The sequence below is a fragment of the Fundulus heteroclitus genome, chromosome 22 (genome assembly GCF_011125445.2).
Source record: "Fundulus heteroclitus isolate FHET01 chromosome 22, MU-UCD_Fhet_4.1, whole genome shotgun sequence".
Taxonomy (NCBI): domain Eukaryota; kingdom Metazoa; phylum Chordata; class Actinopteri; order Cyprinodontiformes; family Fundulidae; genus Fundulus; species Fundulus heteroclitus.
The window spans coordinates 20416249-20434810 of record NC_046382.1 but is presented as its reverse complement, the minus strand read 5'-3'; the positions used below and the strand labels follow the sequence as shown (position 1 = coordinate 20434810).

At 40.1% G+C, this 18562-nt stretch overlaps 2 protein-coding genes across 2 annotated transcripts in view; both read left to right on the top strand.

Moving 5' to 3' along the window:
- Positions 1–816: 816 nt before the first annotated feature.
- Positions 817–10848, top strand: eloal (elongin A, like). Its single transcript, XM_036126469.1, is given in 12 exon segments — positions 817–939; positions 2608–2664; positions 2747–2859; positions 2949–3552; positions 3554–3850; positions 3927–4029; positions 4100–4267; positions 4349–4446; positions 7932–8112; positions 9756–9870; positions 10342–10463; positions 10603–10848. Coding segments are annotated over 12 exon segments (1998 nt in total). The 5' UTR covers positions 817–861; the 3' UTR covers positions 10665–10848.
- A 4968-nt stretch (positions 10849–15816) lies between these two features.
- lrrc1 (leucine rich repeat containing 1) overlaps positions 15817–18562 on the top strand; it is a 40189-nt gene continuing 37443 nt past the window's right edge. The window contains exon 1 of the mRNA XM_036126404.1: positions 15817–16524. Within this exon, the coding sequence (XP_035982297.1) occupies positions 16366–16524 (159 nt within the window). The 5' untranslated portion in view covers positions 15817–16365. The remainder of the gene's footprint in view (positions 16525–18562) is intronic.

Below are 18562 nucleotides of genomic sequence, written 5' to 3'. Positions count from 1 at the left end.
TGCATGGATTGATTGAATTGAAACAAATAACAGCCTTAGATTAGAATGACATCACAGTCTCTTCAAACATGCCGACTTGTACAGCTTCCTAAAACTAAACTACCCCACAAAACTATTGGGTCACCACAAACACCACTTTGAGGGCCATATCAGGAAAGCTACCCAGATCACAGCTCAATCGACCCATCTCATCTCTTGCAACACTCCCTACCTGCTGCCTTAATGCAGGTGTGGCAGCGTTCTCCTGATCTGCATGAAGATCAATACAATAATCCTTCACTCCCTCTACAACTACCACCCTGGAAATATGTGTGACTGTGGAGACGGTTTGGTGATCACCCTTTTCTGTTCCCCCTTTACTATAAAGTACACAAAAGCACGGCCCATGGTGACATGAAGGTGCAAGTTTGGTCCACTGACTTGGCCTTCACAGAGTTCTGACCTCAGAACATCAGTGTCTGACCTCACAAATGTGCCTCCGGTAATATTCCTATAAACATACACCCAAACTCTGTGGAAAGCATTTTTTCAGAAGAACTGAAGCTGCCATTGTTGCAAAGGATTGCCAAATATAAACCGATTTTTATCTATCTATCTATCTATCTATCTATATATATATATATATATATATATATATATATATATATATATATATATATATATATATATATATATATATATTCAGTTATTTAGCTTTCATCTGATACAAAAATTCAAGAGCATCTTCTTTCAACCAGCCCACTGTCCCACAGATTGCGTTTCCTCTTGCTCCGGTTCGGCGTGGCCCCGCCCATTATAATTCGGTCATCAACGGGCGCGCGCTGCCCGGTGTGTGCAGGCGGTTGCACGTGAACCACCGTGATGGCCAGAAGCTCAGATGTGGTGAAGAAAATCATGCGGTTCAAACTTCAGCTGTCAGACACAGCAGATCCTGCTACGGTAGATTTCACTTCTTTATTTAATCAAGTTGAAAACCAACAAAACACGTGCAAAAAAAAAAAAAAGTCAGTGTACTGATGTTGTTATTATTATTATTTTAGAGCAGCCGACCCAACCCTTTATTTTTATATTAATGGATTAAAACCTCCAATTATTCTAATACGCCGCAAGAGTCCACAACCACCCGCTTTCCTCTGATGTTTGCCAAATTAAATAGCTTTTAATAACGAATTAGGACTGACAATGCACTCTTTCAGATTATGGCTCGAATCTGTCCTGTGTGTCTTTACTGGATTAAGGTTGCAGGAACTGGGAACAGGTTCTTAAAAAAACTTCATGTGAGATTCTGTCGGGGTGTTTATATGGGAGAGCCTCAAGCTAAAATTGGCAACATACCAGTCTGCGCAACTTCTGGCTGTTGTCCATCATCAATGAGGGTGGGGGGCGCTGTGCAGGCTGTTGTGAGGCTGTCTCTTGAAATGCGTCTTTAGACAATTTGTTTTTTTGTTAAAAGCAATTTAAATGAAGATATGAAATGGCAATTGTGTTCATTTCAAAGACATATCACAGGAGCCATATACCATTTATAGTTTAAGGGAGCATGGCTGGTGGGTGTGTGAGTATCCATACATAGCTTCTACTCAAAATGCACACTCAGCATGTGTGGCGATCCTAAACCAGCACTACCATATTTGGCACTTGAACAGTTTTTTTTTCAGTCATCTACCTATTGCCCGGATTATACATAGAAACCGTTTTAATACGCTGGTCTCTTAAAAGGCATTGCCAGCGATAGCGTTGCAACTGTGGTGCTTGTGTGTATTGGTACAGTAATTGGATATTTCTCATTAGAAACCAGAAATGGAAAAAAAAAAAAAGAGCAAAGAACAACAAAACAGGTTGTGGATTTCTGTTTTAAAATGAAAAATGTTAAGTTTAAATACGGAACATGTTTCTTTTCCTGATTGAATACAGTAGTTTTATTTTTTTTATGGAGATATTCAAGGTTGCATAAAATAAAGCATACCTAGAACTCCGAGTTCAGACAAAGAGTAAACATTTATGGGAAGTGACATTACAGAGTGAATTAATCACTCTGTTCAAGTTGAGGTTTTGAGGGTGCCAAAACATGTGATAACTGACCAAATTTTCCTTTCTCTTTAGTGAGGGTTTTCTGCTTTTGTTTTAATCACAAAAAACCTCAAACGTTTAATATGAATAATTAAATTTTCTCATCGGAAGCCAGTAATGGGAAAACAAAATAAGTAATTATTTTGTTTAGAAATGGAAAGACAAGCCATTTTTTAAATTATAAACTGTCCCAAAACACATTTGACTTAATTTTCTTTATTAAAATACCAATAGCAGCCAATTATCCCCCTCAGATCCATCGCTGTCCACACTTTATGCTGCATCAGTAACGTATTTGCTTCACCCCTCAATGTCAGTGCTCATAAGTCATAAGTGGTGTGGTTGACTTGCTTGCACCATGATTTCAATCCTTCCTGTCAATCAGATCCTTCTGATCCGGATTTGTAATTGTATTTACCCAAATTGCATTTCTGTCTGCTATTTTGCTTCGAAACGACTTTCCATGCCGATTTCTGATGAGAACATGCAGTTACCAAAACCTTCGCTCACCTGATATCGCTCCTGTTCATCTTTCAGGTCCTGAAAATTTTGCAGAAACTGAAGGATCTGGATATCACATTAGATGTCCTTTCTGTAAGTCTCTATTGTAAAGAACAAATATTGTAGGTATACAATTATTTTTAGGAGGTTCATCGTATGCACTCATGCTCAATAGGAAACTGGGATTGGCAAAACGGTTAATTCCCTGCGGAGACACAAGCAAGCAGGAGAATTTGCCAAGTTGCTGGTTAAAGGTTGGAAGAAACTAGTCCCAAAGGAATCCACAAGGTAATTTTTATCAATCGCAAAACTAGCTTGATTCTGCCTTTTTATTTAATGGGTTATTTGTCCCAATCTTAAATTGTCCCCTCATGCAGTCAAAGTGACAGTGCCGCGTGGTTGGGTGGTGTTTCTGTTAAAAACAAAGAGGATGACCAAAGCTGTTCCGATAATGGGAGTTTGCAGAATGACTATAACAATAACCACCCGTCGTCTAATCGTGAGGATAAAGATGCTTTAGATGAGACGGCCTTCAAAGTGCTTGGTAAGAAAGAACAACTGGTAGAGCAGAAAAGAAAACTCAACGTGGACAAGGATAACGAAAAGCCGCAAGAAGAAAGCACGGCCAACCTTCCGAAGGACATTTCAAAAGGCAAAGCTCAAATCCAAGAGGACCAAATGGACGAGAGTGATCTCTCCAAGTTGAAAAAACAAAACAGCGATACCATGTTCGGCAACAAAACCTTTGAGGGTACTCATAAAAAATCCAGGTCTGAGTCCAGGGAAAAGTTGAAAGGCACCTCTGGGAGAGAACGAGAGTCGAACACAAAATCAAAGCCATCAAAAGAGTCATCGAGGAAAGACGGTGAGCCGTTTTCCTCCCGTCACAAGCACTTAAAAACATTAAAAGAGGCCAAAGATGACAGACACCTGGAAGAGTCGAGGAGCTCAGAGGCTCAAAACAGAAAAAGGAAAAAAACCAGACTATGAAAAGCGTGACAATGTAAAATACCATCCAGATCCTGAAAGCAAGAAATATTTAAAGAATCAACGCAAAAAGGCCAAAATGGGGCACCGAGATGCAGAGAGCAATGGTGAGCCGGGCGAACCCTCCATGTCTTTTGAATCTTACTTGAACTATGATGTGAACGTCCTCAAGAAGAAAGAACATTCAGGAGTGAAGAGGGCTCCCAAGGTGGTCAAGGCTGCATCAAAAGAGCCAACATCAAAAGATCCAGGGATTAAGCCTCGGAAGTCCACTGCCTCTTTCTCAGAACAGGTATACCTAACGGTGATATTTAAAACGTTCTGCTCAGTTGTTTGTTTCAAAAACAATTCCTAAAAAAATCTGCTAGAAGCCACAGGAATCTTTAATGCGCCTGATGGACGTCCCATTGCCCGCCACTTTGCCAGAACTGGAAAAGCCCTCCAACGTTGACTACTGCTTCGAGAAGAAAGGTAATGCGTGTTGGAAATAACCGCTGTCCTCTTTCTTTAAGTTGTTCGTGACATGTTTTCTTTATTGCAGTTGAGAGGGAGCCTGATTTATGTGACGTCTCGGAGGAGTCTGCTGTCTTCACTGGTCAGCGGCTGAACAGGAAGATGCAAGTGTACTCGGGTGCCAAAACCCTTTTCCTCCCGACTATGATGAGCTTGTATCAACAGTGTATCCGCACGCTCCAGAACAACCTCAACTGTGAGTAATGTCCCGTGAACGCTTTTACAGTTTTGTTGTTTTTTTAAACTCAATAATTAGATGGCACGAGTCTCTTTTTAGTGCTTTATGAGACCGGCGGAGTCCCATTTGAACTTCTTGAGCCAGTGCTGGAGAGGTGTACACCAGAGCAGCTGCTGCGAATAGAGGAATACAACCCAGTAAGGAGATGTTCTTCGCTGCCGCATTAGAAATCAACATCACTGTCATTCTCACTTCTATTTCTAAAACCTTAGACACTTGGTGGATGATGCTCTTGGTTGGCAGATATCATTGATATACCTGGGTCTACTATCTACTACTCATAACTGCAGATAATGTTATGATGGGTATTGGCTATAGAACATAATAAACAGCATTATTAAGAGTCTGGTCTCCTGAAACCTTTAGACGAGTCTCTGCTTCAACAAAGCTGACTCAAAGATCAGCTCATTAGCAGAGCTCTGTAGATCTTGACTGCATGCTAATGAGGCAGTTTAGCTTTTTGATTCAGGTGTTTAGGACGAGGGACATGTCTAAAAGTTGCAGGACACCGGCCCCCAAGGATCTGAGTTTGAAACTCTTGGTTTACAGTGAAGGTGTGTGGGGCAGCTGATAGCTGCCAGGAAGCCTTTTTGATGTTTTATAGTGACGGAGCTCTTATATTGGAAATCTTTAGTGCGTTTGTGCTGACATTGAGGTGTGCAAAGTTACCCAGTCATGTTCCCTTACCCCTCTCATAACATAACCTTCAAGTTACAAAACCCTGTACATTTTTAAGCCAAAATAACATAATATTACTATATAAAATGGAATATAAAAGGATAAAGGCCTGACAAACAGTGTGCGAGTGATTGAATATAGCTGTACTTAGACAGAACCACCAGCAGGGCTGTTTATGTCCTGTTTGCTGCTCAGCTTACAGTCCTGTCTGGTCCTCCGACGCTTGTCCCCGTCCGCCTTCTTTTGTTGTTACTGCTTCCATTCGTAGGCCTTGGATGATCACTGCTCCAATGAAGACAATAACTTAATCAGACAATAACAACTGAATGTACCGGCTACGGGAAAAATACCCTTTTGCACAGGCATTCACACTGTTGCAACATGTGGGCAAAATCCGTGCTTCCTTCTCAAGCAGTCAGGGTTTTTAAAAAATAATCACATCCTATTTTTGGTTTCACAGTGGGTAAAAATCGGGTCCTTGGTTTGTCTGGTGCTCGGAGTGCCATGTCTCCAGTGTGTCATTACTCGCTGTCCTGGCCAGGACTCCTCACTGCACCAGACACCAAATCGTGGCAGCTCTCCAGAGCATAGCACCCTCGGAACAGTTTGTGTACTCACACAAAACTCTCAGAAGTTACCAACGTTTTAGAAATGAGTTGATTTTATTGTTAGTCATTCGTAGTTTTGTGGAAAACAGCAGATGGGACAACTTTTTAATTTTGTTGCCATGAATGTCTGTTTTCAAATCATATGACCCTTAAGTACACTGTTCAAAAAATAAAGGGAACACTAAAATAACACATCCTATGAATGAATGAAATATTGTTATTAAAAAATTGTTCTTTACACAGTTGAATCTGCTGAAAACAAATGGAGGTCTGGATTTGGAGCCACACTAAAGTGGAAAAACACATTACAGGCGGATCCCACTTTGATTTAATGTCCTTAAAACAAGTCAAAATGAGGCTCAGTAGCATGTGTGACCTCCATGTGGCTGTATGACCTCCCTACAACGTCTGGGAATGCTCCTGATGAGGTGGTGGATGGTCTCCTCAGGGATCTCCTCCCAGACCTGGACTAATGCATCCGCCAACTCCTGACAGTCTGTGGTGCAACATGACGTTGGTGAATGGAGCGAGACATGATGTCCCAGATGTGCTGAATGGATTCAGCTCTGGAGAACAGGCGGGCTGGTCCATAGCATCAAAGCCTCATACTCATATGAGGTCTAGCTTTGTCTTGCATTAGGAGGAACCCAGGGCCAACCCCATCAGCATATTGTCTCTCAATGGGTCTGAGGACCTCCTCTCTGTTCCTAATGGCAGTCAGACTACCTCTGGCGAGCTCATGTGGAGGACTGTGCAGCCCCCCAAAGAAATGCCCCCCCACCACCACCATCACTGACCCACAGCCAAACCGGTCATGCTGCACTACCTGAGCCACTTGTGTGGGTTGTAGACTCCGTCTCATGCTGCCACTAGAGTGAAAGCACCGCCAGCGTTCAAAAGTGACCAAAACATCAGGCAGAAAGCAGAGGAACTGAGACGTGGTCTGTGGTCACCACCTGCAGAACCTCTCCTTTATTGGGGTGTCTTGCTAATTGTCTCGAGTTTCCACCTGTTGTCTATTCCATTTGCACAACAGCAGGTGAAATTAATTGCCAGTCAGTGTTGCTCCTTAAATTAACAGTTTGATTTCACAGAAGAATGATTGACTTGGAGTTACATTGTTGTTTAAGCGTTCCCTTTTTTTTTTAGCAGTGTATGTTAACATTGTTCACACACCAGGCACTCATGCTTTCAGAGGATATATTCTAACACTTTTATATGATCAGGATGGATTCTCATCAAATCACCTTCAAGCTTTAACCATGGGTTAAATGTTCTATTTTAACTGGAATGTGTGATTTCCAATTAGAGTAGCTGTCACCCATCCTTTTTATGCAATCATGCTTTGCAGACAATTGTACATCTGCTGAGCTGCCTCAGATAACTTTACAAATCTGTCCAAATGACAACCAAAAGTGTGTTTGTGGTTTTTTTTTTTAAGTTTAAGATAACATACTGTTAACACGATGTATAAAAATGCATTGACATTAGTTTGTCTTTCAATTCAACTAATATTCTTTTGCGAACACATAAGTTAAATACTTCAGGATAGTGTAGGGTCCTTGGGCGGCCACTAGGTGTCGCACTTGAGCAGCACCACTAAGGCTAAAACCGAGTGTTGGAAAGCAAACATTCAAACAGCTCACAGATCAAACCATCGAAATTCAGACAGAGCAGTCTGAAGCCTGGCCTGATCCTCTTCGTTGTAGAAATGTTAAGAATCCATAATTTAGATGCAATAAAAAAAAACTGGATCTTGGCATCGCTTAATAGGCTCACTTGCACAAACATGGAAGCAGTGTTGCAGATTATTTTTCCATTAATCAATTATTAGAGATTATTTTACTGGCTCCCACGAGTGCAACATCTGTGAGGGTGGGGGGTGAATTTAATCAAAGTATAGTCCCACACTTTCTTTTGTACCTGCTTTCTACTTCCTAGTTACTTACTGCCTACTCTCTTATCTACTATACTCTTATCTGACTTTTCTTCTGATAAGGATGTTCTACTCTTTGCTTCAGTCTGTCTGCACGTAAAGAGCTACATACAGTGTTGTTTGTCATGTTTAAATTACAGGAGTTGCTTTTTTTTTTTTTTTTTTTTTTTTTTTTTTTTGAGAAAATCCTCCCACGTTCATTCTTAGACTGCTTTCTGATAGGAAAAAACGTAACTATACGTGAGCCAGCTTGCTCATCGCCTTTTTCATACATTACATGTTTGCTCGGAGCTCTCACTTGGGCCGTTTCATTTATCTCTTTTTGTTCAAGTTACCAGCATTTGATCAAATGCTCAGTTTCAAAATGTTTGGGTAATTTGAGTTTACTTGTTTTTAACAGATCTACGTCGGCGAGACCGACCATTTATGGGGGAAACACTGCCAGAGGGATTTCAAAGACTGCAAACTTCAGGAGTATGAGTCATGGAAAGAGATGTATATCAGACTGTCTGAGGAGAGGGAAAGGAAGCTCAAAAGACTGACAAAAACTATCGTCTCGGCGCAGTCCCACAAGCCGAAGGGTGGGTGTCCTGCTCTGAAAACAGCACTGCCATTTCTTAAAGGAAGAGTTGGAAATTTCTGGAACATAGCTCCTTAAAACATCGATTTATTTTATTTATTTATTGTTATCGTTGCTCCTTTTTAACGAGAGATGTGCTTTCAGTTGCAATGTTGGCAGGCGATAATAGAGCTGTAGTGCTCGGTGTTTGGAGAAGGATTTTCTCCAAACACAACAGACCAAACTGAACTCTCTGATAGGTTGGTTCATCCAAAGGACAGAATTCCCAAACACAAATTGAGCGGCGTGGTGTATGCAGTGCAGTGCAGGGAGGAATGTTCAGAGGGGCACTCTTTTTGAGAGCCAACATGCTCATATTCTGGACAGTGTAGGTGGTTTGAGAGAGGGTTGAGGGAAGCATTTATGTCAAACGAGAAAAACAACAACAACTCTAAACAGAGGAGGAGGCCTTAGATTTCAGATTTCTAAAACAGCAGTAAGCATGATGGCCAGTGACCAAGCATGTCCCAGCGAGCCACGCTGACGGCAGCACTAATGGCCTCCTATTGTATGGGGAGAGTCTAATCCGCAGGTGTATTTAGATCTTCAGAGCGGCACCTCCCCAGTTTAGGAAGCCCTTTTGGATGAAGAAGGAAACCTTGTCAACTATAAAAGACCTGAAGTCCAGTTGCGTTTTAACCGTCTTTGGATTTGCCATGTCATGGATCACTGAGAATCGTCACCAGGATACTTGGAAAAGCGTTCAGCGTGTGGGAGGAAGGTGCAAACATGCCGGGAAATCCGTTTCGCAACATATGTCAGTGTGGGCGGAGCCTAAAACCCTTTAAATGTACGTTGAAACTCAAAGGATGATCTCCCACTAGAATGTGTCATTATTCTTTTGCTCTTATTTTTGCACATTTTTCTTTTAATTACCATTATGATCCACCTGACTGTGCATGTTGGTACGATAAACTTTAGTCCTCGTCTAGTGTTATTTTTTTTTTTCTACTTTTTAAACCTTTATATTGCTCCTATGGCAGATCTAGGCAAGTTTAGGCTAGTAGCTTTTCATGAAACCGTTTCCTACCACACATCTGCCTCACTTGAATAACATGTTCTCTCCCAATGTAAAGGATTCCTGAGATTGAGTAATGGGCCTCTGTGTCAAGTCATATTTATACCCTAAGAAAGCAGGAAGTGAAGCATAGCGTAGGAATTATTAGAAACTAATTGTAGCACCAGCTATTTTATTAAAAACAATCATGTCTTAAAAGGATATATTGGACCCAATGACTTAACAAACCTTGTTTTTTTTGAAATATTTGAATAATCTATGCTACTCTGAAACTTTTGCCCATCCTCTAAATTGTGGTGTAGTGGTAAAAAACAAACAAAACAAACAACAAAATAACACAAGGTTTTATTTGCATAAATGTTTCACATAAAAAGATCACAGCATTTTTTTTCCTGTAAGACAATCCCAAGATTTCATCTAGATTATAAATAAAAACCTGCCCACAGTAAATCCTTTATCCTATAAACCCCATTTTTAGCAACAGTGTGATGAGAATAGTGTTATTTTGGAGGCAGTTTTATGGTAAAGAAAAGCTTTAAGGTCATGACGGCCTGTTACTTTTTTTTTTTTTTTGGTCCCTTTTTTAGGACGGCAGGTGAAGATGGCATTTATTCACACCGTTGCCAAGCCACCAAGAGATGTGCGAATTCAGCAGGAAATTCATGGAACCGCTGTGCAGCAGCCGCATCCGCTCAAGTGCAGGTGGATGCCACCTATACGCTGCAATCTAAAGCTGTTTGTTTTTAAAGGTTTTCTCGTGGTTTATTTGTATATTTTGAATGTTGGCTGCTATTTGTTTGCATCTTTTAGACTATACTCAAAGACCCCAGTACATGAGCTTTTCTGGGGCAGTCATGTGCATGGCTCTTATCTTTGACAACACCTGGCTGCTCCATGTAAAAGCCTAAAGTGATCACTGGACAACAGCAGCTTGGTAGGGTCATAACCTGTCAGGGGCTTGTGTGATAACGGTGAAGGAAATGCTTTCTAAGTGGGGCTGGACAAACAAGAATTGGAAGTGCATGCCAGACAAACTGGTTTGTTCCGCTTAGAGCCTGCTGTGGGTCTCTGTTGTCTTGTACCGCTTTAACCCCCACTCTTTTTCTTTTTTTCTTTCTTTTTAAGTATTTCTATGAATCATATAAACCTATATATATTTATGCATGTTTCCAGTGCTAAACAGGAGAACCCAATGAGATCCAGTTGCAGTGAACCCAACAGGTCCAGTAGCAGCAGTAGCTCTGGCGGAAACAACAACAACAACAACAACCACCAAGACCCTCGCAAAAAAACAAGTGAGCAGAGTGTGGTACCAACTTTACGGAAACTTCTCAGAGAAATGTTTTCTGGTTTCACGCATTTCAAAGAAATAAAAGTTGTCTGATGAATAATGCACAGTTCCTGCTCAATAATGCTTTCTATTTGTTTCCACAGAGGTTGCTCCAATGATGGCCAAGTCCTTAAAAGCATTTAGGAAACAGTTGGGGCGCAGATGATGTTTTTTTTTGTTTTTTTTTTTACAGGTTGCAGATGTGAAGAAAATGTAGCTTTTCAGTAACTTCAAACTATATTGAGTCTCTTTAATATGATATGCTGAAATTAAGGTTATTGCCATTATTTTCTGTTTGCTCTCAGCACTATTAAACCGAGAATGAAATCTGCAAAATGAGCCAGTTCAATGTTTTGTCTCTAAGCGTTTCAAACTCAAACAAGGTCAGTCACCAAGGTCTGTTAAATAGACTGTGGCTCCCCCTAGAGGATTTACCCCCCCCCCCCTCAAATTTTGTTTTCTAAAAAAAAAAATGTCATGATTGAAAGCATTTCTCAAACACTGCTACTCTAAGTGGAAGAAACGGGTTGTTTCCCAAAGCCAGATTTTTCTGTGAGCTATCAGATATACTTTTACATCTCCCCATTAAATGTATTCTATTGAAGTCATCTGTCATTCCAATGTAACATCATGACTTAAAGAGTATTAAAAGGTAGAATTATGTAAATTTACACATTACGTGAGCGAACAAATTTAAGTTGTCTGTAGCGTGATAAAAAAAACACATTGCCCGTCACATGAACATGAGTTGTGATGTGTACTAGGTCTTGTAGTAGAGGCTGCTCTAGAGTTTCTAAATACAATTGGATGGATGTAAAGTCAACATTTTACCTGAAAACAGAGAAATTTAAGGATGACAAGAGGCTGGATTTTCATCAGCATATATACCAGTAGCATCTGTTTGAGTCAAGGAATATTTTCTGCACGATTAACTTGTGTCAAAGGATGATGGAAGAACTTCTTGATCAGAGGATTATGTTGAAGAACCTGGAGCAATCACTTTAAGGAAACTTTTGCACATGTGAATGCCTTTGTTCACAGGGATACACAGAAGTGATCAACAGTTGCCAGAAAAAAATTTATTTCAACACGAGAATGCTCACTAACCTTTTTAATGCTTCATTTTTGGAAGACATTTCTCACTAAACAGATGACTATTAAAACCAAAATGTAAAACTTAATAGTTGGTTATTCAATTCAGGGGCTGTTTTACTTATAATATGAGATATTTTGGATTTTAAATAAAACATTTTAAATTCCAATTTTTTTTAAATGAACGACTACATAAGTTCGCCACACTGTAAAAAATTGTTTTCATTTTATATTGAACTCTCTGCTGTCAATAGATGTGACCATTTTCAGAGATTTCTGTTGTGCATTTTTGACACTAAACGCTAAGCTATGAGGCGATTAAAGGGAATCTCAACTTATGGAATGAACAAGAACAAAGATTTGAAACAAAATGATCCATCCATCCATTTTTCTACACGCGTATCCCTGTTGGGGTGGCGAGGGGTGCTGGTGCTTATCTCCAGCTGTCAATGGGCGAGAGGCGAGGGAAACAAAATGACATAACTACTAATTTTAACATGGCTTCCTTTTTTGTTTAATTTCCATCTCATTAAACAGACTGCTCAAATGAAACTTTCTGTTCAAATAAAACCTAGTTGAGCTTGTAAATTCAGCCTCGAGACCAGTTGCTGTTCCTATTGTTGTTGCTATTAAATATTTATTATTTTACTGGCACTTCTTTTATTAGCGACAGAAGATGTAGTATGATGCAGCTGATGAATGTATCCAAGGTAAATTTCTCTCCCAAGGTAGACTAAAAGAGACTTTGACTTACCAGAAACTTGTTGCAGCATAAACTTCTCAAACTCTTGCCCTTGGCATTTTTTTGCTGCTGAAAAATGGGAACAAGTTGTGCTTTTTGCAGCAGCACGACTGCTTTTGAATAAAGGCCACAGTTTTTGACGATCTGCTGTTTCCACTGCTGACATAAAACTAGTTGAATTCTTAGGTACATTGTTTTTATTGTTTGATGATTAAGAATTCGTCCAGGGAAGAGATTAAACAAACCCGTTCTGTAGATGAAGGCGAAAAAATGTATCTTGCCATGTCTGTTGCTAAAAATTACACCAGTAGAACACTATAGAGGAAGATTAAAAGCAAACGTATTGTGAAAATTAATAAAATGAACATTTCTAAATTAAAGGTATAGAAGAAGTGAGAAAATTTTTCTAAAATCTTTCCAAATCCTTATTTAACCAAATCAAAACCCATTGAGATCATGACCTTTTTCATCAGGGTGACCTGGCCAAGAAAGGCAGCAGCACATGTCATAGAGGACAAGTGAAAAAAAAGAAAATAAAAACATTAAAATGCATAAAGAGGGAGCAATTTAACAAATAAAAAGCAGGAGTTATTCTTACGGTATAAATAATAGAATTTAAAACCAACAATTTAAGATTCAAAACACATGGACTGTTTGAAATATTTCCGTTGCTGGTTTCTTCAGTTCTGGCAGAAGAGTTTCAGTTAAACCAGTTCTGACGGTTCCAGTTCAGATCGGAGGTGTTTCCAGTCAGAGGGGGCAGAAAAACTGAAACCTTTCTTCAATGTTTCGGTTCAAACACGAAGAGCGGAGAAATATGAAATGTCATTTGATCGTAAGGCGTAATGGCTTTCAGTTCTCCGAAGAAAGGTGTATAAATAAGTAGGACCCAAGGCAATAAGATACTTGTAAACCAGAGTCATCCACCGTGTGTATCGCCTTACATTCAAGGAAAGCCTGCCAGCATTAGCATATAGTTCAGAGTGGCGGGCGAGGCGGCTACAACCAGTGATAAATCTCAGAGCACAGTGGTACACTGGTGTCAAGGGCTGTAGGCAGATGGTAAAAGCACACTTATACACAACGCCATCAATATGTATTGGTAGAAAAGTGGCTTACGAGCTCTGAGGGAAAACCATGACTTGTTTAAGTAAAAGAAACTGAGCTTCACTCTGACTTTGGAGATCGAATGTTTAAGATGAACTTTAAAAGAAAGCTCTGCATTAATAATCAATCCCAGGTTCTTGTAACTGGTGATTAGCTTGAGAATTTACCTTGGGCAGTTTTAATTAAAGGAGCTGTATCATGCAAACTCCACCCGTTTAGCCCTTAAATACATTTTGTTCTGTGCTTGGAGTTTCTAGGAGTGCAGAAAATTCACATTTAGTCTGTCTAGGTGATTTGTGCATATATTTATATTCTGTTTGGGTCATGTTCTTCAATCCGTTCAGTTTTTTCTATTCCCCATCGGGGGTGGGGTGTGAAATGCCTCATTTTCATTTAAAGAGGCGGCACCAAAATGAGTTGCACTCAGACACGCCTCAGAACAGGGGCCAAAGGGGGCCGTTATGAAAAAATAACGAGGAATTCAGACCAAAGCATTGCAGGTCCACTTTATATAAACCACAACTAAATGATTTCAAAGTGAAAAAGAACTGAAAAGTGTTGTATGTCCCCTTTTCTGAAGAAATAGATACATTTGCAAAAAGCATTATTTTGGGTTTTTTAAGGATTTAAGACCTGAAGGTTGCACCTGATGCACTGCATCAAAGGCGGTCTGTAGAAATTCATATGCCTGTGCGATTAAGTTGTGAACAGCAGTAAATTACAGAATCATCCACATAAAGATGATAGGAGACATTTGAAACTTGCACATAGATTAATATTGTAGATGAACTGGACTGGTCCTATGACTGAACTTTGAAGTACACCTATTTTAATCTCAAGAAAGGTGGAACTAACTCCAGCCATCTGAACATAACGTGTCCTACTTAAGTAATCTGCAAACCAACACACAGCTTGTGTGGAGATGCTATTAAAAAAATAAAATAATAATAATAATAATAATTACGGAGAAACTATGGTCCACAGTTTCAAATGCCTTGGATAGGTCAAAAAACAGAGCAACACAAAACTTTATTGAATCCAATTCCTCAAACACATTAATACTTTTAGGGTAGCATTGATATCCTGCTTCCTAAAACCTGACTAATGTCTATGATTTTGTTTGACTAAAAAAATTCCTTTATTTGCTCACACATTTTTCAGATACTTTTGCCAAGATGCATCATTTTGAGATAGACCTGTAATTATTCACCGTTGAGGGTTTGCCTCCTCTTAGCAGTGGAAGGACAAATGCAGATTTTCTAGTTTGTGTTGAGGCTTAGATTCAAAATGCATGTTAAAGGCTCAGTATTTAAGTCAGCAGCCAACTTTAGAAGACGTTGATCTAAACTATCAGTACCTGCTGATTATTATTATTTTTTTGGAGTCCAACTTTTTTGGTGCACTATGGACTTTAGACATAGGTCTACTCACAGGTTTAAAATGGAAAGCACAATCTACCAGGAGACATCTTAAAACAGTAGGTTCCTACTTTAAAACAGTTTTTAATCGCTGTTAGAGGAATCAAACAAGCACCTTGAGGTAATGAATAGTTTAATATAATAACTTAATGTTGCACATGTCTCAGCCAGGTTTACAGAATCTTTGACCCAAAAATTGAGCAGTCAACTAGACAACGTAGCACCAGGGGGGTTGACCTCACACCATATTGGGATCATTTAGATTTTTGGTGGTTTCTGATTAACAAAATTCAGCTTTAGCCTTCTTAATTAAGGAATCAATTTTGTTGCGGATGAAAGAGCTGAAGAAACATAATCCAGTCAGTTTCTATTTTTGCTTTTCCATGTCTGGGTCCCGCCATGATCTCCGCCTTTAAGGGGGTTTCCGATATCAGTGGAAAACCACTAAATGTATCCTTAATGTACTCAAAGCAACGTGTTTTAATAATTAGTTTCTAAGAAATAAAAGACATCTTAAAAAATCTTAATTGCTCTATGAAAATAGTCATGGAAGCAATGCAAGAATTTTTAATAGATACTTTAGAAAGTAAATATGTATAAACGACAAATAGATAAAATAAAATCTAAGGAAGACATTTTGTGACAAAGTGAAATGAGACACTGCAGTTAAACACATATCCATGTTTGTTTAGTTATTTTATTAGTTAGGTCAGAGGCTTTAGAGAATGTAGCCATTATGTCATGGCGTGGGAGTACATAAAATTGTATATTTATATCAAAGATACATGCATAAATAAAAAGTAATAAAAAAAAACCCAATAACCAGTAATAATATGGAGGGTAAAAACATCTGGCGGTGACTTTAACACCGGGGACTGAACGGGCCGCCCTCTCTCAGCCTGTGGGCCATCATGGCGCTCCTGACTGTGCGGGACGGGACTCTCCAGAGGAGGGACCGGGAGGGGGAGGAGCAGCAGCACCGAGCGATGACGCAGGATAGGAATGAGGGAGTGAATGTTCCGGGTCACAAACTGGACGGGAGAGGAAATTAACTCCGGGACAAAACGGCAACAACAACAACAACAAGAAGAAAGAAAAAAAAAAAACAAACAAGAACCGCACAACATAGTCGCAGAATGCCGCTCCCTGCTCCGCGGACATGTAGCGCGCTGTTTTTACGCCGAAAGTAGTTTTTTTTAATTATTATCATTGCGTTTTTTTTTCTCCGCTTTACCTCCAAAGCGGCGGAGGTCGAATTGAGAAAGAACCACAGGTGCCAAACTAGCGACTACAAAGCGAGCCAGCGACGGAGTTTCGGCGTCTACTTCGCGTGTGAGTCGCGCCTGAGGACTGTCCCGCTGCAGCAAACTGTTGCATCCCCCCCTTCTCTCTCTCTCTCTCTCCTCTTCCTCCCCCTTTTTCCTCCCCGCAGTTTATTTATCGCACGGATCCGGGATTTATCCTCTCCTCTCCCCCCCCACCACCACCCCTCCTCTGTCCTCCCCGCGATGTTTCACTGCATCCCCCTGTGGCGGTGCCGCCGTCACGTCGAGACGATCGATAAGCGCCACTGCTCTCTGCTCTACATCCCCGACGAGGTTTACCGCTACGGACGGAGTTTGGAGGAGCTGCTGCTGGATGCCAACCAACTCCGAGACTTGCCCAAGGTAGGCAGGGAGGGGGGGGGGGGGGGGGGGGGGGGCGGCTTTAAATGGCTGCTCGGGGCGTGCGGCGTGTGTTTAGTATTGATCAGAAACCAACGCGACCCGGCGGTCCTGAGAGGTCTGTCTGTGTCCACTGTCTGCGCGGAAGGGGTGATCCCGCGAGACCTCGGCGGGGACGTTAATTAGACGAGATCAGAGTCGTCCACCCCGCCGCAGGTTCACTGAAAGTATGAGGCAGGGAGAGGCCAACATTTTTTGTCTCTAGGAGCGTCCCAGATGTCAGCCGTACCACCTGACTGCAGAGCGCGGACTTCCTGTCTGATCTACGCGGATAAGAAGTATTTATCTAAGCCATTATCTTAATTGAGGAGGGTTGTGTGACACAAAGCCACGACCGGATGCATAAAACAGATTGTTTGACCTCCAAAAAAAAAAAAAAAAAAAAAGAAGAAGAAGAGAACCCGGATGCATTTAAAAGTCACAATACAACAACTGTCACTGTCATTTTTTTTATAAGCTTGACATTGTTCTGGTTGCACAATTCAAGCAAACACCTCTGTAGGGTTTTTTTTTTTTTTTTTTGTGTCAAGAATGAAGAATGTACTGGAACTCGTTAAAGGGACTGGTTGTCTGTTCAACACCCTGCCCCCAAAACCAAAAAAGCAAAAAAACAAAAAACAAAAAAAAACCTTCACCATTGTTCCTGCAAATTAAAAATCTGTAAAGCGTTTCATTGACCAGGGCTGTTTGAATCGTCCGCCCTGCTCACTGCCTGTCAGCTGGTTCAGTGAAGGCCCCTAGGTGATTCTGTGACAAATCTGTGACTTGTGTTTTACAAATTGCAAACAACAAATAATAATATTAATAATAACAATAACGCACCTAATATTATGTAGTTGTGGCTGTAAAAAAAAGAAAAAAAAGAAAGGTGGTCAGGTCATGTAAAGTGATTTAGCCCCAAGCCTCCCTCTCGTTAAGGTAGCGCTGTATTAAAACTACTATAAATTAAAGTTACGTATTTGTTTTACATTTTTCTGTAAATACTGTAAAACAATGCTAATTTTTCCCAAGGTTATCGTACTGAGAGACTCTTACAGTAACCCGGGTTGGGCGTTGTGGACTTTAAATTTTATCATGATGTATTGTGGTAAAGTTGTGATAACGAAAAAAAAGTGATGATAAAAGACTATTTACAGCGTCTTGCAGTCTATTTCAGGCAACTGAGTGGCTGTGACTGCATGTCAATTATTGCCCAACGAGCACTAACACTGTCCTTAAAGAAACGTAAAAAAAAACGTGAGGTATATTGAAACAAAATTTTAACTATGTTTCATCAGGGCGGTTTTATTACCAAAATACACACAGTAACTGCATTTATTTATATTTTTTAATTTATTACTAATTATTGTTGCTCTTCATAAACCAAGAGGGAAGAAAAAAGGAAAAATAACAATCCTGACAATACTTCTAGTTTTGGGGGTTTTCAGACACCGCTAGACGCTAGAACATGTCGTTGTCAGGATAAATCCAAGCGCTGATCATGATGAGATATTTTTTTTTTTTTTTTTTTTACGATTAACGATAAAACAATCCGATAAAGGCCCAGCCCTAATACTGACCCATGTCTAGTTGCTGTTTAACAGTGGGGCGTGGCATTCATGGGACAAGGTGGCATGCGACTAATGGTTATGGATGAAAATCTAGGAAATGACATCACATTTTGTTGATTAGTTCTGATTTCTCTTTTGCTTCCCACGGGGTGTTGAAATATCACCCGTCATTTTAGCAAAATCTGAAATGGTTGAAACTGGTCTGTCGGCATTTTTTACCTTTACGTTGCCACATTTTGTCCATTCCCACTTTCATTTAACACGGAGCATTTCATACCCATGTGAATAACAAGTTTTCTTGCTTGTTCATTGTTTGATAGTTTAGCAGATGAATGGTTAAAAATAAAATATTAAAGCCCTCGTATAATTGTTTCAGTAAAATTTATGTTACAGAGTTCAAGCTGCTTGTATAAATAACATTTAATCAGTAA